At 40.1% G+C, this 23,541-nt stretch overlaps 1 protein-coding gene across 7 annotated transcripts in view; it reads left to right on the top strand.

The window, feature by feature from the left end:
• Positions 1-22,104, top strand: part of GRIK1 (glutamate ionotropic receptor kainate type subunit 1) — a 178,005-nt gene extending 155,901 nt beyond the window's left edge. For 5 of the 7 annotated variants that reach the window (XM_074814188.1, XM_074814185.1, XM_074814191.1 and 2 more), the window contains 4 exons: positions 843-1,060; positions 6,321-6,546; positions 10,850-11,100; positions 21,614-22,104. In XM_074814188.1, the coding sequence (XP_074670289.1) occupies positions 843-1,060; positions 6,321-6,546; positions 10,850-11,100; positions 21,614-21,769 (851 nt within the window). In that variant the 3' untranslated portion in view covers positions 21,770-22,104. Of the gene's footprint in view, positions 1-842; positions 1,061-6,320; positions 6,547-10,849; positions 11,101-13,539; positions 13,706-21,613 lie in introns of all 7 variants that reach the window. The other 2 variants (XM_074814189.1, XM_074814186.1) reach the window with 1 other exon arrangement.
• Positions 22,105-23,541: the final 1,437 nt, after the last annotated feature.

Here is a 23,541-nt window from a genome sequence, read left to right as displayed (position 1 = left end):
CTGGAAAAAACAGCACAGAACTTGCATCAGAATGCTTAGAAATAGAAGTACCTGTGTGGCTTAAATAGTTTGAGCTGTTTAGAAGCTGTTTCAGTGCACTTAACACCCACACGTGCTATTCTGTGGGGTTTTATGACAATGGCAGATCACTTTGGTATTTGTTGGTGTGTCATGCAGGCAGATCTGCTGAAACGCTTTCATCCATAATGAGTGTTAAATACACTGTCCAAAACTTCGCATTGCCCTGTAGATCCAAAGGATACATCCATTCACCCTCTGAATTTTTGAATGGAAACCACATGTTTGCAATAAGACGTGTTCTGGGTTTTGAGCTCAGGTTCACACAGGCCAATGAGTTCACTGGAACCACATTGATCACCCTGTTTCTGCTTAGGTATGTCGTTAGGATACTGCACAGGGCAGATTTCTCTTGTAAGCTACTCCTGCCAGGTAGCTTGTAAGCAGAATAGCATTCTGCTAATGACCTCCAGTTAAAAAATTGATTACTGTATACTGGCAAAAAGGGATTCAGAAAATAGACAAAAATAGTAGTATAGCTTGCTGGGGATGTAAGAGGTTAATATCACAATGAGCGTTAGCTCAGAGATGTAATGGGACTCAGACCCAAGGATAATTCCATTTGTCATGTATCATGGCATACATCCCCTTCACAGTGTGTTACCATTATAAATGTTAGCTGTGCATCTGTGAGATTATTGTTTAAATCATTTTATCATACTACAGCTCATAAAAACATTCTGTGTCTAAAAGCAGTCTGTGGTATCAGGAAAGGCATCTTTCAGCATCATTTTAATATGATTGTTTTGATGATATTGTAACAGGATCAGAGCTGATGCCCAAAGCTCTTTCTACCAGAATAGTTGGAGGAATATGGTGGTTTTTCACCTTAATCATAATTTCATCCTATACTGCCAACCTGGCTGCCTTCCTGACCGTGGAGAGGATGGAATCCCCCATTGATTCAGCAGATGATTTGGCAAAGCAAACCAGGATAGAGTACGGGGCTGTTAGAGATGGATCCACAATGACCTTCTTCAAGGTAAGATGGCATCAGCCAGCTCTGTATGGTTGGACCAACTCATGGCCCTCCAGTGATAAATAGTGAGGCAGAATCAAAACATTTGATAGGGTTAGCATAATAGGTAAATACATCATTTGCCCAAATCCATAGAGGATCCTTCAGCACTATTAATGTAAAAGATGGGAACATTTTCCCGCAAGACATATCGAGAAACAATCTGATGCTGTAGTACTGTGAGGGACAAACCCGTGCCTTTGATGGGAGGATCTGAAAGGAACCAGGGCATGGACCTGAGGTCATTCCCCTCCAGGTTACTTCTCAGGGTGGGATCTCGACTTCTTCCAGCTACTTGGCTAAGATCACTTTTGGAGGTCACGTTTGCACTGCAATAATACTGCAGGCAGTCAAAATGCAAGTTTGTTTGTCCCTTTTTTAAAATGGTCCATGGCCAATATTACAGACTATTAATATACAGGCCACATACACACATGAACACATCTGTAAGTAAAAGATCATTTTCTGTGGCTAATTGCTTTGTAGATAACAGCATTATTTTTTTTTCACTATTGGTATTAATTACTTACCAAATGGGTTAATCTCATAAAATGTCAATGTAAAAGCCAACAAGCTATAAATATAGGATATACGCACAAAAATCCTATGACAATTAGAATTAATTAGCAGCTTCATCGGTAGTCTCAGCAGGGAAGTTAAGCACTGAAGGAACCAGTGTCATGCTTTTCACTGTAGCATCTAAGAATGGTGTTTATAGATAGTCAAAATATGCAGTGCCTTTGAAGAGGATGGGACACTGTGGGGAAGTAGGATGTGGGGCAAAATAACACTCGTGCTACGCACGAGCCCTCTTGCCTCCTGCTCCAGCCCAAGCCCCTTGCCTGGTGTTAACCACAAGCCCTTATGGCAGGCAAAATGCTTCCACACAAAAAGGATCTTGGCTAAAGTATTTGGGTTATCCCTTAAAACAAATAATGCTCATCAAGGATGTTTCAATCGTGCAATAGATCTGATGGTAGGCTAACCCTGCTGGAGCTGTCAGGGGTGAACTGCCCTTGTAATGGCTCTCCTGTGGCCAAATAGAAATGTTTCCATGCTGAAAGAAATGCACAAACTACAGTATTTTTCCCAGTCTTGTTATAGTCAGTTCCTGACATGATGAGCTGACATTATGATATACTGGGAAACCCATATGGAGATATTCCTGGAAACTGTGTAAGGCAGGTACCAGACTCTCATCAGGAATATAAGGCAGGAGGAAGCAGCTGTGCTGCCTTCTGAAGGACTCTGGGAAAATCCCTTGGTCTAAGCACTCTTCACTGCCCAAAGACAGTCACTGCCATTGCTATTCTGAAGTCAGATTCAGCATCAGAGAGAAAACTTCAAAACCTGTTTATTCCATGTTTTTTTAAGAGGAAATAGCTTTTGAATTTCAATATGAGAAGTTCAGAACAAATTTCTAGAGCTGTTTTCAGCTTTACACTGTGTTTTTTGCACCATTAATCCCTGAGGTTAAAATTTGTAGGTTTAAAAGAATGTAGGCCTTAAAAAAAAAAATCCAGACAAGGTGATTAAATATTTATATGCTATACATGAGCTTACTTGTGCCTGAAATACACATGTACACAAGCACCAATGAAAGGACATTAGTTTTTGTACAGAATGGAGATGGATTCTCCAGCAGAGTAACGGTGACATAGTGAAAGATACATGAAAAATACCATTTATCACACTTGTAAATCAGTGTGACACACACAGTGTTATATAAAAGGTGTTATTTTTATTACAGAAGCCCTTCAAGATGCTCACAAGATTAGATTCCTTTATGCTGTACAAAACCTAAAAAAAAATCACAGAGTAGGTCTCCGTACAATAAATACGATAGATACTTATGTATGCAAAAGGAAGACTCTGTGCTCTGTGAGGGCATGACTTTGCCTCTCTTGGTCTGCTAAATACTGCATGTACTTCCTGAGCTAAGTAAGCACACGTGCACACACACACACACACACACACACACCCACCAGTGAGACAACTGGGAATTAAGAGAAGGCAGGAGTAAGGGTTTCTGGGCAGCAGTTCCACCCATTCCCGTGCTGTACATGCATTACAGTATAGTTTAAGAAAAAGCACCTTTGCCACAATGGTTCTAGAGAAGACACCTGAAATAACTCTGCCTCTTTCTGGGGAGCTGTGAAGTCCTGACCTGGCCTGGACAGTTCCCCCTGGGCTGCCCAGTGCCATGACAGACTCTGGGAGCACCCCAGTGCCCAGGGGTACGCCCTGGCAGACATGCCCCTGTGATTTGAGGGCTGGAGATGTTGAGCTGTGGTGAAAGGTGCTTTTCACGATGGGTAGCCTGTGCTGCAGAAGCAGTCCTGCCACCTGGGAGTGCTGATGCAATGGGGACAGGGAAAGGGAAAGGAGGAATCAGCACAACCAGGTGCAACAGCAGTAAAAATGTCCTGCAGCAGTGTAGTGCAGGGCTGAGTTACACTGAAGAAGGGTCATTGTTTCAAGTGCTTCCTGTGTTGCAAGATTTGATTTATGAGGGCTACGCCCAGTACTTAAACCAAGAAATGCCAAGAGAAACAGCAAACTCTTTCAGACCAACAGTTTTTTTAAAGCAAAACTGTGATAGGGTGATCCTTGCTATGGAGGAGAGAGGAACAAGAGAGTGCCTGTCATGTAGGACACAAGATGCAAAGACCAGATGAGTGTGATTTTCAGGACTGTAAGAGACACACGCAGCAAAAGGATTTCTGAAGACATTAAGTGCAGAAAGAGATCCCGGAACGAAACAGACTCTGAAGAACTTTGGTTTAGAACTTTGTGCTTAAAGTGGCAGCAGGAACTCCCTGAAAGATGATTATTACACGATGTACCTACTGGATGGGATGCAGGTTGGGAACCATATGAGAAAAGCAAGGTACTTCCACTGCTTTTCTGAAAAAAACATTTGCATTTATTCAAACTTACATAGCTTTTTATTTAGCTTAATGCATATAGAACAGCTGTGTTCTTCTACTAATTTTGAATACCTTACACTAGTATCCCTGATGTAATAGTGTCCCAGAAAAATTATTGCTAAAGAGGAAATATTTTCAAGAAAGTTTCTGCAGTGACTGTACTTTCTAGCCAGGTAATGGGGGGAATGAAAACAAAAGCAATTGAAATTATTTGTGGGGAAAAAATGGAGTTCTGACTTTGGAGGAACCTCAGAGTCAGCCTCCTCACTGACCAGATCTGGCCATACTAGATCTGGCCATACCAGATGAAAATACCCAGGAAACAGGGCCTGGACAGTTAAGGAGTCTCCAGCGAGGGGATGGACTTCTAGGCAGGTGAGCCAGGAGGATCTCAGGCAGCATTCACCATCTGTGTGCATGTCCAAATTTGGGAAAAGTCCAACTGAAGGCAAGATGTTTCACATCCACAAATCATGACAAACACATATTTCTCCAGACTGCAGTCCTGCTCTGTTTCCAACATATCTATAAATCGTCCATTGCTTTCTTGCCCCTCTGTGATAATAGATCTTAATCTCATGTTGCAACTCTTGCCAGCTCCTACCTTCTGATGTGCAGATGCGTTTCCACTGAAATCAGTGAGAATTCAAAAGCCAGAATTTGGCATATGATCTATCCCCCCCAAAAATGGGAGTTGGCAAGTTGAGAAGCTAAAATCTTTCTTTCAAACTCATCTGAATAAGGAATACATATTTCTAGTAAATTCAATATCTGACTAAATTACTGCTCAGATTTATCAATTTCAAAAAATACTCCCAACTGAACAGTAAAAATGGTTTCTACTAGTAAAGAGCCACTTAATCATCTTCAAAGTTTAGTGGTATCCTGTGGCTTACCAAACTTAGGTGGAATTAGGTGACATTCACAGCTATTGAATTTACAGGTGAAGCATATTGACATTTAAAACTCAAAGAACCAGAAAATCAACTTCTCACAGGAATCCCCCAGATACTGATGTTTAATAAACACATATGGTCTTCACACAATGAGACTAAAATCAGCTATGATGCCTATAAACCAAAGATAGGGCCCATGAAGAAAGTGAGGGTATACTACCCTAGAACTGGGGAAACGTAAATGTATGGAGAACTTTCAATTCATATTTACATTAAAAAGTTGGTTTGTGTGTGTCTGGTTCATGCTAGGCTTCAGCACAGAGTATTTTGGCAATGGTTGGCTTTGCCATCTTGAGACAAAATTATTTGTATTGACAGTTTCTAATGGTCCATGTATCTGTATGTCTACCTTGATATTTAATCCAGAAGTGGCATTATGTGCTCAGTGTTGTTTGAGAACATACAAGGAAGAAAGATGCTTAACTGTGTTTGTAATATTCAAGTGCTTGAAGGTTTTTTGGTTTGTAGGTAGCACATTGTGAGGGTAGCAGGCACAGGGCTCCAGCACATTCCTGAGCAGGTTGTTTTTCTTTCTATATTGTCCAACAAAGACAGAAGTGTGAACAATTCCTGAGCAGGTTGTTTTTCTTTCTATATTGTCCAACAAAGACAGAAGTGTGAACAAGGGGGCACTGACACTGTCTTTTCCTACAGGGTGCCTGGGTCCCTCACAGCTCCCACAGCATGGGGAAAGGAGTGGGGAGGAAGGGATGTTCAACACTGTACAGAGGTAGCTGGCATCCCTCTTCCCTGTGCAGCTGGGCATTGACACAGGATATGTATACACTCCTCCTGGCAAACTCCCCCTTAACTTCACTGGGAGAAGGATAAAGTCCTTAAGTCTGATTGCAATGAAAGCAGAAGTTTGCTTAGAAGCTGCTTTGGGTTTGTTTCTCAAGCCTTATCCTTGAATTACATGATTTCTAGGCAAGTGATATCAATACAAAAGGGCCAGTACTTTATTCATCATCAGGCTTTTGGAGTAGTGTGTTTGCCCTGACAGGCAGAAGCACTGCTTCTGAGTGCAGCAGTATCCAGCTGCACTATTTAACTGGGTACTGTGCTGTAATCCATGTAACAGCATTAGCCCAGAAAACTTCCAAGCACTTCACAGTCGTGCCAGTAATGAAGTGCCTGGCACTGCAAAGGAATGAAAAAAGAGATTCCTCAGCATAAAGCACAGTAAGAGAGAAAGGCTGCTGGAAGGAAAACCCTGTTACCAATTCTCTTTCATTCAGGATGTGCTATTGGCATAGGTCACAACAAAAGGTTGAGGAATATTTTACAAGTGTAATTTGGGTGCTGGAATGATTCTGTGCCCTCATTTTCCCTCCTTAGAAATCCAAAATATCAACATATGAGAAGATGTGGGCATTCATGAACAACAGGCAGCAGACCGCGCTGGTGAAGAACAACGATGAGGGCATCCAGCGTGTGCTCACAACGGACTACGCACTGTTAATGGAGTCGACCAGCATAGAGTACGTGACTCAGAGAAACTGCAATCTCACCCAGATCGGGGGGCTTATTGACTCAAAAGGCTACGGCGTGGGAACCCCTATTGGTAAGATGCTTTCCAGCACAGGTGTTGTGAAGTACACTCAGCAATGTCCCCTGCAGAAGTTCAGATGGCCATCTGAATCATGTCCTAGTCTTCTAGAAAACTTTCTCATCAAAACAGACCCTAGGAGACTCCTTTTAGGCAAAACATCTACTCTTGCCCTGCTTATTTGCAAGCAGTCTCTGCAAGCAAGAGGGAATATAGCAGTGCAGGCTACATCTGTGGAACTAGGTCGAGTGACCTGCTTGCCTTCAGGAGCATCCTATTCGTAGCAAACTGGGTAGCACCTCTGTGCTGCTCAAGGTGCAAGTCACTCTTTTGAAATTCCATTTAGCTTGAGAGATCAGGTAGTGCCTCTAGGAAAATGGAAATGGGCAGAATAAATGTTATGTCCAACTTATGCATCCCAAAGAAAGCTGCACGAAAGGAGATTAATTTCTGATCTATTTCATGACCTCAGAGCAATACATAAGAACAGCGAGAAGCAGTTACAAGGTTCTGCATCAAGGATTTCAGTGTTTTGAGCTAAGCAGACTCTTAAGACTCCCAGTCTCTGCAAACTCTCCTGTAGACCTTTTTTAGCATATCCGGTGTCCTTTCCAAGATTTTCTAATTGTAGAAAATTAGAAATCATGTCAGGTTTTTGCGCTGTATTCTTGTGAATAATCAACACTGGGCAGCCAGATCTTTTTCCTGTATAATATACCTCTCCATACTGCTCACATATGCATTTACCATGCCACAGTCAGTTAATAGCTATGCAATTTTATTGTATTCGGGGGAATTATTCAAGGCAATATCAGTTTACACAGATGTAACAGACCAGATATAAATAAGGGGGGAAACACCACTGCACTTTGAACTGTGATTCTTTATGCTACTGCATACCTCAGACAGTTTGTCATACAGATAACATTTTAAGTACATTTTTCCACTGGCTATGTGAGAACAGCCTTCTCACCCTTAGTAAAATGATACAAAAGCTAAAATCCTGAATAATGACAAACGTACAGCAAGAGTTTCATTGCAGTTATAAAACTGCCACACTTTAAACCAAGAACAATGAAGGGATAATTGGAACAGATGGTAATCCTCAGAGAGAGTGCATCCATTGGAAATACAGCTGTGAAATAAATTTATAAGATGTTTCTTGTATGATAAATGTGCCTTAATTTTTTCTTAAGGAAAACCAGCAAGATTCAGGGGAATAGACATCTCCAAGCACTGTGGAATAATTCAGTATGATCAGGCATCTTAAATTTTTAAAAGATTGATTTCATAAACAAGATAAGCCATGGAGATCCTTCTACTATTCACATGGACCCCAAAGGCTTGGTTATTTTTCTCATAGCATTCAAGACTATTGATTGCAGAAGTTGTATGGGAAAAAAAAAGAAGATTCAACACCAAAATTTCAGCAAGTCTTAACTGGTCTGCATTTGTTCCTTCAGGAGAATGCACAACCAGACAGCTAGGGTTTGCAGCAGCAAAAGCGTGCCTTGCACTCCAAAATTTCTAGCGAATGGACTGAATACCACCACCACTTGGATCCCAAAGAAACAGGAAGAAGACTTTTTGAAAGTTCTTATATAAAGCCAGGAAATGTACTATTTTATTTATCAGAGCAGCTTCTGCAAGTAAAAAACTGCAGATATAGGTTGTCTTCCTACTTCTTTGTGCTGAGTTAAGTTAAAGGATGTTTAGGCACATCAGCAAACATTTCCATTTATGTTTATTACGGAGCCAATGGGTCACAAAGAGGATGGTTTTCATCAGATTCTTGGCAAAAAACATTACTAATGAAAAATCTGCAGCTATGGTGGTGAACTTAACACACTCTGGAATACTGCTATAGCAAAAGCACCTCTAAGCAAAACCCGTGAGAAATGTCACCCTGGGAGGAATTCAGTTGAAGAAAGCAACATTATTATAGGTGTCAGGACAGGTATTAATTCCAGCATCACTGCCAGTGCTGATGCTAGTAATTCAAAAACTAAAGCTATTACCAGTTATTTGGGAGACTGCTAAGAAAGTAGATAGATGCATTTCTTGGCCTGAGAGGTAGGTTGTTAATAGCTCAGAGGCCATAAATGACATGCTGAATATTCAGAGAGGTGTTGAGATGGATTTGTGTGTGGTTTTAGTGCTTACCCATAAAACATCACCGATCCAACACTTCAGGCACACTTGACAAACTTTAAAAGCACGCATAGAAATATAGATGTACCTGTTACCCTCAAGATGAGTTGTGATAATCTTGCTGGCAACAGAAACATCACAAGAAAGAATGAACATCCACACAAATCCTGTATTGTGACTCAGGCTGCTTCACTTTACCTAACAGCTATGTCCTTTCAGACAAGGGAAAATAGATGAGTCCTACAATCTAATAGACTCCATCTATCAGGGTGACAAACCTCTCCTAAGGTAGAAACAATTCTGCTCTTTCTTCTGAGAGGCGCTGCTGCTTGCAGTGGTAATAATTCACTTCTCTGTGTAAAGACAGTTTTGAACGTGTTTCTGTTTTGGTTTCTGTTGTGTTTATTTTTGGTTCTTTAATAGCATGCATAGAAATCATCTATTCTTACAGCAGGCGTATTTTCCTTTGAAAGCTCACTACCTCAAGCGGTGGCTGCTGATTGCTGGCTTCCCAGATGGACTTTGTATAATCTGACACATGTCTCTTGGCATCTGTGGTCACAGCATGTCCTACTGCTGGCAGTAAGATACACTAAAAAATAGCTGAGTGTTGGCACAACAAATGAAGAACTGCAATGTTTTTCACACTGATTCTCCTCAGACAGTACTGCGGGCTAAAGGAAATGGAAAGCAGAGAGGGGGACTTGTATTCATGGTACAATTATTTTTAATAATGTCCTTCATGGCAATATAAGAAAACTGAAGCTGGGAGGCCAAATTTCCAAGGCCTAGCAAGATTTTTATTAGGTGTCCATATCTATGTGTACCACGCTATCACTGAAATTCTGGCACACGTTCTGCCTTAAAAGTTTGTTTACCTTGCTTGCATTGAGAATTGAAACTACTTTAACTTGCAACAAAATGTGACTTTTGGTGAAATTACGGTTTAAGAAAATAGTCTTATTAATGTGCTGAAGGAGAGGAAAGGATGGACGGTAGTTAGCTACATGGACAAAGGACTGACAACATTGTATTTCAGCCCAGACAATAAAGGCTTCCAACTGTAGGAAGTCCAACATGGCAGGTTTTGGGGCACATATAAACCTTTAGAGCCAAACAACCTTTCTTGTAACCATCTCCTGCTTGCTATCATAAAATCCTTGTCCCCTAAAGAAAAGTCTCTCTCACAATGCCAAATCCAACTTCCACTTGTCTATCACAATTAATAACAGTGTTGCTGCTATTATTGTTGATAGCTCCAGCTTCTGGCAACATGGAAAAAGATAATTGGTAGCAATTGCTTTTAACTAGGCACTGCTCCGGAAATGGGGCGAGGTGCAAGCCTCTCCCTTGTCCTCCTTTAGGGCTACAGACTTGTGCTTCTGCAGCAGCACAAGTTGGTTGAAGGGAGTTAGAGGTGGCAGAGATTTTGGGAGATGGAGAGCCAGAGCAGAGTGAGTGAGATGCAAACCTAAACAGATTGAACTGCCCAGTGTGACCCAGCTATTTGCCAGGTACTGTACAGGTCCATTAATGCTACTGAGCTTGAAGACACATCATTTAATAAGCTGTTGGCCTGCAAATAAAAAACATGAAATAGTTGCTATTTTCAGCTTTCAGTGCCAATACTGTTGCAAATCATGTGAAAAAAAAACTTGGCCGCCTTGTGCTCTTATAAGTTGTAAGGTAGCTGAAGTGGACTTCTGGGCTTATGCAGGTATAAATGAGAAGAGAATGTATCTGCCTGACTGTGGGCTTTTCTTAGACAGCTATTTATTTTACATGCAGTAGGAAAAATAAACAGATGTTGAAATAAATAGAAGAGATACAAAGCGGAAAGTCTCAAAGGATGCTGAAAGCAATATTCAAACATGATATGAAGGATTTACTTAGCAAGAAAACCCACTGCCAAGGCTTAAATAAACCTCAGTAGGAGACCCTAGAAATTATAATGAATTCTCAAACAAATAACCGCACCAAAGGAGCCTTCTGCTTTCCAGTCCCCAGGGCAGACACCAACAGATAGTCATCTTTCCCCTTCCAGCCAAAGAGAAACCAAGACTTTCTAGCTGGAATAATCAATCCTGCTTCAGATAGCAGCAGCTTGCTCCCTTCCTGCCTTCACTTTGCTGCAAGCATCACTGATGGTCTTGCTCTCACCTTGCAGGGTCTCCTTACAGAGACAAGATCACCATTGCCATCCTCCAGCTCCAGGAGGAGGGAAAGCTGCACATGATGAAGGAAAAGTGGTGGCGAGGCAATGGCTGCCCTGAGGAGGACGGCAAAGAAGCCAGCGCTCTCGGGGTGGAGAATATTGGGGGCATCTTCATAGTGCTCGCTGCAGGGCTTGTTCTTTCGGTGTTTGTAGCCATTGGTGAATTTATATATAAATCAAGAAAAAACAGTGATATTGAGCAGGTGAGTCATCCATTTCCAGCTTGCTTATGTTTCTGGGAGGCTGAGGTTTGTGGATGTGGAGGTGACTGAGTTACATGTCTTTTTGCTGGAGTGCAGATTTTGTATTGCTGAACTCTCACCATGCGTTTCTGGAACTAAAGACAAATAATTTATTAATAAGAACAGGGAAGTACCTCACCCACAGTCCAATTAGTGCTGCTTAGTATGGCAGTGCAGAATAAGAGCAATTTCTCAAACAGTTTCTGCTTGATCTTTAAGACTTCAAGTATAAATTATATTGGAATGGAATAAAACACAACTGATTTTTTTTTTTTTTATATGGCATTATCATCAGCCCATTGAGTAACAACAGGAATGTACTTCCAAATCCCCAAGTGTAACTTTTCTCTTGCTCTAGAAAGCATTTTTTGCACAGCCAGTGTGTGCAAAACAGGGTGTCAACACACTGTGCTGAATCATGCACTTCAAAGCAGGAAGACCCACTGAAAGGTGATGGATGCCACAGTAAAGTAAGACTATGGAGCCAAGGAAATTCTGACGATATCTCCACTGAAGCGTAATGAGCAATTTAAAAGGGCAGAGGGAAAAACAAAGGAAATGCTGTGTATAAATCAAACCTTGAGTATTACAGCAGTTTGTGAGATAGAATCAATCATTAAAATAGAGTGTAAACACCTGTTTACCAAACCACCAGACATTGTAAAAGAGACAAGACATAAGCAGCAACTCAGAGTCTGTTCTTGAAGTTGTCTGCCAAACCTCTTACTCTGGCTGCCTTTCCTGGTGCTGGTTTGGTTCTGGACATGTCTTAGACCCTGATGTGGCCCTGTTTGGTTCAACTGCTATAACTGCCCCGATTCTCTTCACTTCAACAAAACTTATTGTAGGGACGAGGGTCACATTGCACTACAGGATCAGTGGCCCCTGACCCAATCACCAAGAGGTGGGTTCATTACCTAACCTCAGGTTTCTAGACATGAGGCGTCTACTTTGAAGCGAGTTGTTTAAGCTCACTTTGCACTTCCAGATGGGAAGGGCAGGAGCTTTTCCATGGGCAAATCATTCTCTTCATCCAAGGTGTAATCCTGCAAGGCTGATGACTTAAATGCCAGAAATGACTGTCAAGAAAAATAATCTTAACAAAGGCAGCAGGGATGAGTGGGAGAAGAAGGAGAACATTTTGAACGCAGTCTTCGAGATGCAGTTTACACTGCATACAGCAGTGGTGCTGGGACATGAGAGGGATTGACACCTGAGGAAAAACAAGCAGCCAGGGCTGAGGGCCTCGAGAGGATAACATCTGATTTTGCATAGGATAAATCACCTCTATCTCCTTGCTGTCGGTAAGGGTTCACCATTAGCTAAGGCTACATACCTGCTGTTCAGGCAGCTGAAAGGAAGTGAGCTGAATCCTACCATGCATCGTAATTTTCCAAATGGCACTTGGTATTAGTTTAGGTCCATGACACCTAATGCCAATGTCAGTGGACTTGGTCCTCGCAGTATCCTGCAGGAGAGGGCAGCTCCTGACCGTGCAGACAACTCCACACGTGCCTGAGCAAGCCCTCATTAAAGGCAATAGCACTGTCTATGAACAACAGATGCAGCTCATGTGAAGCAATTTTGCAGGCTGTATTAATTAAAGTGTCCCTGTTTTGGAATAAGTCAGAGATAAAGGATAAATATATTTTGCACATCTAGCAGCTCTCTGATTAGTACTTTAACCCTATAGAACAGTTTTAACACAAAATGCATAAAGAATGTATCGACATCTTTGTTTCATTCATGTGTCAGGAGATCTTTCAAATATGTTTTGGAGAACAGTTGCGGCTAATTAAAATGTTTAGTACAAATGCTAGTATGGAACAGAATATCCTGGAAACTGTTCAAGAGTCTGGGAAAGGCAATGCATTCCTGAAGTCATAATTAAAATAGACCTAAAGCTTTACACCATGAGGGAGTGTTAATTTACTTAGCAATATGTTGGGTGAATAACATAGTATTCAGGGATACATGTATACATACATACATATATCATTTCTCAAACTGTATTACTGTTTCACAACAATGTATTGCTAATTATAGGCAGTCTCTTAATAATCAAAATCTTTAAGTGAGTTAATGTGGCAACATCATACTTCTTTTCCAGAAGTAATTTTACAGAAAGTAGAATACGAGCAACTCCAGTATTACTTTCTGATTTTTCTCAGTTTTATTTTTATTCTGGTGAAATAAGAAGCTTAGATGGAAAATGCTATACAGTGTATATTCTCACTGAGCTAATCCAAAGCATGAGTCGAATACAATCTGTAACTTTTCTGCTTCCATAAGCAGAATCTCTTTTGATTTAAATAGCTTTTGATTTCATTCTCATGTTTGTTTTTAATTTTATTTCTTTCCTTTATTTATTTTCTCCATTTTTCTTTTCTTGCATGCAAGGCCTTTTGTTTCTTTTACGGACTACAGTGTAAGCAAACCCATCCATCCAACTCCACCTCTGGCACCACCTTATCTACGGAGTTAGACTGTGGCAAGTTAATCCGAGAGGAGCGAGGGATTCGAACACAGCCCTCAATTCACACTGTATAGTCAGGAAAGAAAAAAGGTGTGTCCGATGGAAAGCATTAAACTTAAACAGTGCACTTAATGGCAAAAGTTGTACTCACCAACACATAGTTAATGACTTCAAAGTGTCTCTTGCTTCAGCAGGAGATAAGCTTATCTAACGCAAATTGTCAAAGTCCTGGAAATTTGGGCAGTTTAAATGCATATCACAGAAAATAATTACACCTACAGCAAAGAGTGAGTGCAATAGACTGTAGTAGATTTTAAGAATTATCACAGTTGTCATCTTGTCATTTCATGGGGTAATTCACCTTTTTCAGGTAAGAAAAATTATTTACCTCCTTTTCATCTCCTACCAAACCTGAGTAAACCAATAGCAGTCTCATTACTAAAAGCATGGAGAAATATTTTGCTTGCTCTCCACTGAAACATTCAGCAAGTGGGCCAGGCAGTTCTTTATAAACCTCAGAAAATAACCTGCAGGGCTCCATTAACTTTCTGAACCCCTATTATAAGCAGCCAGAGATTTTTAGCTGGCATATCTTATTCCCAGTGTCAATATTTAATGAATTTTAATTCATCCATTTAAAATTCATTAGCCAAAGCCTCCAAGTAACTCTCATAGCAGAAAACCATATCTATCAGTTAGATTTTATGCCATGTAACCATTAACATTTAAGAACATATTCAACAAAAGCACCCTCAGGCACCCCCAGTATATATCTTTCACAGAATAACTCCATTGGCTTGAGCAATTCATGATGTTCACTATTGTAAGGCTTTGAAACATAGAAAACTCCGTTATGGAAAAATCAGGATGTCAATTTATATCAAACAGTAAAGCCTTGGCATTGCTTTGCATATTGAAACGCACAAGGAAACTTTTGTGTAGGAGGTTGGCACTGGATACTTTTTATACCCTGGAAGGTTAACAGTTTGATTTCCTCTAGTCCTCAGCTAGTCTGGGGACTGACAGGGCAGGAGACAATGGACTGGATCTGTTGTTGCCAGCAAAAAACATATGACAACAATTTGAGATACACAAAATGTATAGGAATGCCACCTCGCAGGTTGTCATGAACCATGGCAAACAACCATGTTTTCAAAACCTGATTAGCTTTTACCTGTATTTTATTATATGCCAGCTTACCACCAGTTTCAGCAATTCATTTTCCACCCCTCACACCTACTTTATGTTTTCTTACCCATTGCAGTTCCTTCTCATCAAACAAGTTAATGATCTGTTTTATTGAGGGGCCATTTCTGGACTCTACTGCAATTAGAAAACTTGTTCGAGTGGATGCCTTCACACTCAATCACCGAAGTGCTGTGGCAAAACTCTGCTCTCCTCTTGAGTTGTTTTTCTCATACCTGGCTCCTGAGAAAAGCCAGAGCATACAGTGACCTGTGTTTTCCTTCTGTTCGCATTACAATTTTTGGTCAGCGTTATTTATGCTAGCAGTAAGTTTAAGTATTTTTTGTGATGAAGATGTACAGCTCATAGCTAGGCTATACCATTTCTTCTCTGCCAGTGCTCATCCATGTACATGAGTGTTTATGCTCCACTCCAGATGCTGCAAGAAATTGTCTTGCTCAAAATGGCATTTTAACTTGTTTGAATAGGGTCTTGAAAGCTTTGATTCTTCATAAAATGAGCCTTCTTACCAGCAAAGACCTGAATTAGATCTTCTGTATCCCTGATTTAACAAAGCACTTTTGTTTGCAGTTTCCCAGTAGAAGAGACTTAAAACTAATTAAATTCAGCTTGTCTCAACTCTCCGAGGAGAAAGAAAATTCCTAATGTGTTTATCTCCATCATGCTCTACGCAAGAAATCCTCCAGGTTGCAGCTTCAACCAGTTTTCTAATCACTTTTTAGATGAATGCAGAATCCAGAAATTTTCTGTCACTTTTTGGGTAAACATTTTCATATCCGTCAAGGAAACCGTTACATTGTTAGTAACAGTCATCATTTCCCTGTGTCGAGCTGTCCCCACAGACAACCTCCCAGACATTGGTTTGCCTGTGGGAATTACAAAGCAGCTTCTCCAATGGAGCTGCATACCTAGCTACAAAAAAAGTTATTAAAAAGCCTTGCTCCTTAGCAGCTACACCAGCAGCTGAGGCAGTGAAGAGCCGGTATGCCACCTGAGTGCTAATAAATCTATGCTTGTAAAAGCAGTTTTTTGCAAGGTTTGCCATGCTCCAGGAAAAGGCAGGTGCCCTCAGATTAACAGCAACGCTCAAGGAAGGCACAGCCTGTAGCATCTCTCATGAAGTGCATGGCACCTGGGAGGACTCCTGCATAGACATAACAAGCTTCAAGAAGCATGTTAAAACATTCAAAGATTTTCTGCTTACCAGTACTCTAAGATTCTGTGACTGCTATACTTCAAAATTTGGCCACAAAATAACACTTCCTAAAATAAATCTTCCCAACCTGCAGCCTTGCAGCTGCATCCAGAACCCAATAATCAAACCAGAGCTGTTCTCAGGTGTGCGTCTGCATGGGGACCTTGCTGTGCAATCAGCACAGAGCCAACAACTCTCCCTGTGATGAGTAAGCCACGACAGACTTCATAAGTTCTGGCACTGAAATACCAGTAAAGCATAGCCAGAGCTGTTTGGGAAGAAAAATGGCTATAAGCATACCCTTATGTGATTTTATATTAATTTTTGGTTTGCTGTTGCTGCATTTTACTCAGAACTCCCAAAATATTCAAATGAGTAAGTGTTTGCAAAAAATGGCGTATGACTTACACAGAAGCCACCTACCATTGAAAGCAAAGGGGCTGTGAATAAGCTAGTCCCAACCATTACCAAGTTTATTTGGCTGGGGTCAGTGTGCCTACCTTTATTTAGTGGCAGTTCCTGCCCTCATTAAACAGTCTGCAAAACAATTAAGCAAAGGTGCAGGAAGAAGGAGGGAGAAAAGATGAGACAAGAGAAGAATGAGAGGAACAAAGGCAATATGATCACCATTTCAGAGAGCCAGAAGGAGGGTGGATTAACAACACACCTGCATTGTGGAACTAGACCAAGGACAGCAGTAACACTTTCTGCAGCGACTAGATTGATATTTCCTCAAAGTACTGCCACAGTATCATGTGCTTGTGCCATCTCTCTTGGATCAAAGCCTTGAAGCTTCACATCTTTAGCTCTTTGGAAAAAAAGGAGGAGAAGAAGGGGAAGAAGGAAAAAATTCCCTATCTCAGTGAGTTTCTTGCAAAATAGAATTTTTTGTGAAGTTGTCAGGTCTGCAAATTCCCCCTCTTCAACAAACATCAGCTTGACCCCCTCCATTTTTAGGCCATAACCCCACCTCAAAACACATCTGTGGCCATCTATGCCTTCACTGAACAGTCCCATTTCACTGAGCAGCCCCATTTGTGTTTAGATGGTTTGGGAGACCAGCAAGTAGCTTTACTGATTTTTTTTCTTGTAAACAGGAAGCTGAGGAAGAGTTTATATAACTGAAGAAGAGTTAAAATACCCCATGGATTATTGTCATACTGTTTTGACAATCACTGTGCAATAGACTCTGACAGTTTGAAAGACTTAATTTAGTGATCTCCTCATGCAATTAGCCATCAGTGACAGCATACTCAAACAGATTCTTAATGTGTCACAACAGCAGTTTGCTCACTAGGAGAAACTATTTTGGATATTTTTCCTTCAGTGCACTAGGCACAAACAAATCACTTTTCTTTCAGCAGAAGACATGTCAGTGTCCCAGCTATGGGTCCTCCACAGTGATGAGGGCTCTGCAGATGAAAAATCCTGACTTCTGCACTTTCTTCACTGTGCCTGATATTGTCAGGTGTTCTTCTAGAATAAAACCTGGCTCGCATCCTTTGATTTTCATAGTTGTCTGTTCTCCAACACAGCTCACCAGTTATTGTTTTGGGTTTCTTTTCGTTATTTCTTTGGTTTTGCAAGGTGTTAATAAGATGCAATTTAAAAGTCTTGTCCCTGGTGGTAGCCTAGCAGCATAAGCAGCAGATCAATAAATCCTGACTACAGATTCTTTTTTTATTTTTTCAGTCTTGTTTCTACTTTATTTTATGTTACTTTAAAAATTCTGGATCTGTAATTATCCTAAATCTTAACAGTCTTCTGTATGGGAGTGTAAGGAAGGATTTGGGAGCTTCATGACCAAGCCCGCTGAAATGACCAAAGGGCGAAGAGACTCTCACATCACAAGGAGAGCAAAATCTATTCTGTTTTTAAAGGATGACATTTCCTTTTAGCCTCACATGCCATGTCCTGCAGCAATTTGACACTGCTAGAATGAGAAAGTTAGGCTGACTAAAAGCAAAATGTTAAACTTATTACTCTGTTGTTAAATGTATTGCTCTGTACGTACTCTGCTCTCATTCTGGGTAACACCTCAAAAGTGGATGGACTTAACAGCATGTAAAAAAATGGCTTTTTAAGGAAACCTTTTCAGTCTGGCTATTCGAATATGAAACTAAAATAACAGTATATTACCCTTTTAAATGGAATTTTAATGCCACCATACCCTTTTTAAAGACTACTGTAATTATGCTGCAGGCATGGTGCTGTTCAGAGGGCCATCTTGGGAGTCCCCACTGAATGAGTTCCTTGTCCATGATTTTTCTGTAAATCCTACAGCATTCTGGCTGAGTTTGTACATGCTCTGTACCACAGTTTTCTACTGCTTGAAAAGTTCAGGGCAATTCCAGTTTTCAGACATCTGTTCAGATTCCTAATTGCACACACAAGCTTGGAGATAAATAGAATTTTGAGCTATGCTTCCTGGGGCTCAAAAGAAAGTTCACGTGTAACTGTCCTTCTGAATGATTAACCAAACCCCTGGAAGTTCAAAGTATCATCTCAGATTTCTCTTTTAGACCATCTGAAGCTATGTGTGAAGGCAGAGGGACAGAGAAAGCCGTGTGTCTCCTAGGTTTTTAATGCTTTTTGCCACCTCCAACTGTTTTTCTCAGAGGTGGTAGGATCTCAGACACAGGAATACGTACAAAATTGATCAACTCTAGTTATGTCCATAACCATTGAAATATCTTTGAAGGATCAGTCCTGGGTCTTAAATCTACATTTAATTCATTGTTTCAGGTTGACAAAACTCATGCCAATGATGGTTTAAGTTCCTCGAAACTGAGTGTAATGTAACTGTAAAACTGCTTTTGTGCTTCTACAAAGCCAGGAGCAGGAGCTGCAAGGTGTAAGATCCAGGAAGCTGTCACTGTAAACCCTCCTCCTGTCTCTGTAGGATGGCCAATCCCATTCCCATGTGTGTTGAGTGTGTGTGTTTCATTCTCTTTCGTGGGGTAATCAACCCACTGGGGCTTTGTGCTGCCAGGATGGGATAGGAGAGAGTCTCGATAAGACAGAGCCCTTTCAGATTTTGAATGGCCTACTTCCATACTTCATTGGGTGGATAAACACAGTCAGTTTACAGAAAAGATCATCAAGGACAACAGTAATGTTTTTATATTCAGTTTTAGATGTAACTGCTATTGATGAACAATTAGGAAAAAGTTTAATTCTTAGACAAGACCTGAAAATTAAAGCCATTCCTAAGAATAGCTTGAAGTCTTTCTGACAGTATTTATTTTAATATTCAAAATGGAGTTGGAAGTGGAACCAGCGGGCACTTCATAAATCATGTAGTCAGATATTAAAAAACCTCGCATACTTAATGTCAGCAAAATGTCTATCTGCAGTTGTAAAATGATCTTCATGGAACTATTTTGTTGATGTGAAATTGAAAAGCATTATGATAATTGCATAGTTTGAATAATACGAATCAGTTTTGAAAATTAAAATACAAGCCTATTAACAAGGCAGTAAAATGTACTATTTCATCTGCAGAAATCACTCCTGTATGCACATTTCAGAGACTGATGAATATTATTAAATACACACATAACATATAGGTTAGTAAGAACAATGGGGAAGAAAAGTAAAAATAAACCTGATCAATCCTACGAACTGTTAATATGATCATTTGCTTATTTGCCATGGAGTTCTGGGATCACTTTGTAATCTACATTTTCAAAGTTCAGTTAAAAGTAAGATAGTAGAGAGAAATTATCCATGCTAAGTCAGCCACTTAGAGCATACAGTTTTATTAGCTTGTAAAGAAGTGGTGCTACTCTCTAAAAAAGCCTGAAGCAATATAGAAATAGTGTCTGTTTTAGGATGACACCTGCTTCACCCTCTGCTTCCAGAGGGTGTGTAGCTGCAGCAGACACCTTTGACACTAACTCCAGTAAAACTGGAATTCCTATATTACATTGTCAAAGGGGATATTTAAATGATAATTGCACCAGCAAATTCCTGGCTATTACCCGACAGTAATTTGGGGAAAAAAAAAAAAAAGCAGTACACTGCCCTGGTCTATGTTTACTACATTTTGGGGCTGGCATGAATTAATAGTAGTTTAATTTATGTATACTAAAGAATTTTATATTAACAAAAATTAAGCATCTCAAAGAAAGAGCATATTAATTTATAGATTTAACATACTATGGGATCTTAGTCTGTGTACAGCTTATCCCACAAATGGACATGATGACATATGCAAGATCATACACATTTAATATACATACACACGCTGATGCACTGATGTCTTGAACTTGTTTGCAGAACCAGGATTACACACATCATAGGGAGAGTTTACAGTGGAGAGGAAGAAGCACGGTGTGTGGGATTCCCTTCTCTGGGATTCCTTAGCTACCTTAAACAAATGATTTAACCTTGATCCATGTTACCCTCATAGTCTCTTTTGCATTTGAAAATATTCCTCTAGAACAGCTGGCTACTAGGAAAGCTTGCATTTTCTCCTTTTTGAATAGTATATCTGTTTTAACTTTTTTTAGCCCTGTATAACTGAGGTCACTATTGGATTATTACTGGTTAAGAAATTAACACTGCTTACCTTGCATTGGTATCACTCTAGAAGGGAATTTGTATTTGATACAGAGAACCATGTCTGTGTGCTGTTGCCGTCATTTTACAAGAACTGTAGTTTTAACCAGTTGTTTTAAAGCTGGTCAGTTCTGCAGTTCTAGAAAGGGTTTGGTAGGAAATATTTATTCAACTTGATGAAGGTAAAGTCGTTAAAGCTTTGTTTCATGCTACTACCATCACTTCATTTTATATATAAATAATCTATTTATATATATTTGCATGGAACTTTTTTTTTTCATTGTTAGATACTTCCACTTAAAGTGTCTTTGTGGTTTTTTTGTGTTACATGTAATTATTCCATATGTAGATTTTAAAGGATGTTTCCACTTACCTGAAATGTCTTTGTTACTGTTGTGATAGTGGGAAGAAAAAAGATTTCTGCTTTTCTTCTAAAGTATACAGCTACCTTATTCTTGTGGTAATTTTCTCCTTCCTTCAACACACAATATTTGAAAAAGATTCTTTCCAAAGAAAGAATAGGATCGAGGACTGTGGTATATTATAGAAATGTCTGTTAATTTCGTGAGGGGAAAATAACTAAACCACAAAGAAATCTTAAAAAATGGTTTTCTTTGTTTTCTCTAGTATACCCATTTTTTTTGTGGCTAGTGTACATGTGATCTAAAAAAGAAGATCTTTTTTCTTTTAAGGTCAGGAGGAAATTTACCTACTGAAAAGGGTAAGTTTTATGATATGAAGCCACCAAAACATTGCAAATGTGTCTGTGTAGAATTTCAGAAACATTCTTTATCAGCTTTAGCTAAGTCAAAGTTAAATTAAGTTCAATGAAAGCCAAGTTAGGCAAAAGCCATGACTTATACAGACATACATTAGGGGCTTATTCAAAGCTGGAAGAACTCAGCAGAGAAGCTTTCTGAGCCCGCCAGTCAGAGCTCAGGTGCTTGCTTCTAAAAGCCCACATTTGTGCAAAGGGTATGGTTGAACTCTGCCTTCGATGAGAAGTGTTTAATGCCATTTCCATCTTCCACCAGTGTCTTTCTTTCAATGCGATAATGGAGGAGCTTGGAATTTCACTCAAGCATCAGAAGAAGTTAAAGAAAAGGTCAAGAACTAAGGGGAAATCTTCTTTCACAAGTATCCTTACTTGTCACCAGAGGCGGACACTGAGGAAAGAAACCATAGCGTGAGCAAGATAGATCTCTTTGAGGAAATATCAGGAACAGAAAACAAAACAGAAACATTGCTGCCTACAAGTTGATTGTGGTGGGATTTCTGAAATATAGACATCTACCTTGTTCTTCAGAAATTCTCTGTGGTTTCTTTTTTTAAACTAGAGGTACAAGAGTTTAAATGCTCACATAGACTGATGTACTACTAATCATCTGGGAAGTGTCTCACTATTTCTTTTGAGATGGATTTGTATGCTCACCTGTTTTGCATCTCTTTTCCCCTTCCCATGCATTGCTGTATGTGCTTTCTAAATAAATGAATAAACAAGAGACAGGGTTCTTTTTTCCAATAACCTGGGAGTGGAACTTTTTTTTCCTTTGAAGAAAAGATTGCAGTTCTACGAGCACACTTGCGTAGAAACCAGGACCCAGACAACCAAAGTAAAAATTCATAAAATTAACTCATAAGCAATGACGACAAAAATGTATTAAATACAAAGGTATTCAACAATGAGGTAGGGTTTTTTTTCTCTGATATTGTAAGGAACACTCTTTGGGTTCTTTTCTGTGAGAAACTTCTTTTTCCTTATCTTTTATCTTTTTTATTTTTTTAAAAAATATGATTATTAGGTAATGTCATGGCTCCAAGTGCTAAATGTTCAAAAAGAAAAAACAAAATCACACAAGTAATGATCAGTGAACAGGGGAAGACAACACTGACATCATCACCCTGCTGTATCCTCCAGCTCCTCATACCAATAAAATTATTCTTGACTTCAAAATGAAAATCCATTAGAAATTAGAGCCAAGAATATTCAGTCCTGACCACAAAGATAACGCCATCTGACAGGAATGCAGCCAATGCTTGGGAATTTAAACATTCTCTTGCAACTGCTGGGGGAACCAGCAAAATGTTTGAACAGTGAAGGAGAAATTAAGTCTCTTTTTGTGAAGAAACCCCCATCTGAAGAACAATGACAGATTATAGCAGCAGATATCCCCCCCCCCCCCCATTGTTCCCTCCAAAAATTGTACATTTATATTGCAATGAGGTGAAACACAATTATATTTATTGCTATGTTGTCTCTGTTACTAATTCTGTTGTTCCTGGGGCTTTTGTTGGTGCCAGCTGGTTAGTTCTGAACATGCCTGGGAAAGGAAACAGGTGAAATGCAGGCACATCCACACCTCAGGGAATGACGGTGGGTATAGGAGACGGGTGACCCTTGCACCCAGTGGCCTGGAGCTGTACCCCTGCCTTCCTACATGTCAGGTTATACATATAGACCTGGCCTGTCCAGGGTTATCCCACAACTACAACCATCTCTAGTCCTAAGGCAAGGCTGGAAAAAGGGAACCAGAGGACTGGAGCCAACAATTCCTTTTCTGCACAGCACATGGAGCCAAGCAAGCCTGAGTTGTATCAACAATATTTGCTTCAGATTGTGATAATGTTCATTACCCAGGTGCTTCAACGAAGTGCTACGTTTTATTGTCGTTCTTATATTCCCCCAGGGAATTTAGTGCTTACCATTGATTACGTTCCCCTTGCATCTAAGGCCATTTCCTCTGCAAAAGGAGAAAGTAATGTGAAAGCCTCTCCTCCATCTTCACCTCACACCATCACTCCCTACATCCCCCTGTGAGCTTTTTATGCTATGGTGCATGGCAAGGTCAATCTGCAATGAACAGTATTGCTTATAAAAGCCCTGCTTCATTAGTGATATATTTCCATATTATTATAGACTAGAAGACACCTCCATTCATTTAGCCTGTCCACGAGGGTCAAG

This window comes from Strix aluco, chromosome 2 (genome assembly GCF_031877795.1).
Source record: "Strix aluco isolate bStrAlu1 chromosome 2, bStrAlu1.hap1, whole genome shotgun sequence".
In the NCBI taxonomy this organism is placed as follows: Eukaryota; Metazoa; Chordata; class Aves; order Strigiformes; family Strigidae; genus Strix; species Strix aluco.
This window is presented reverse-complemented; position numbering and strand designations above follow the sequence as displayed.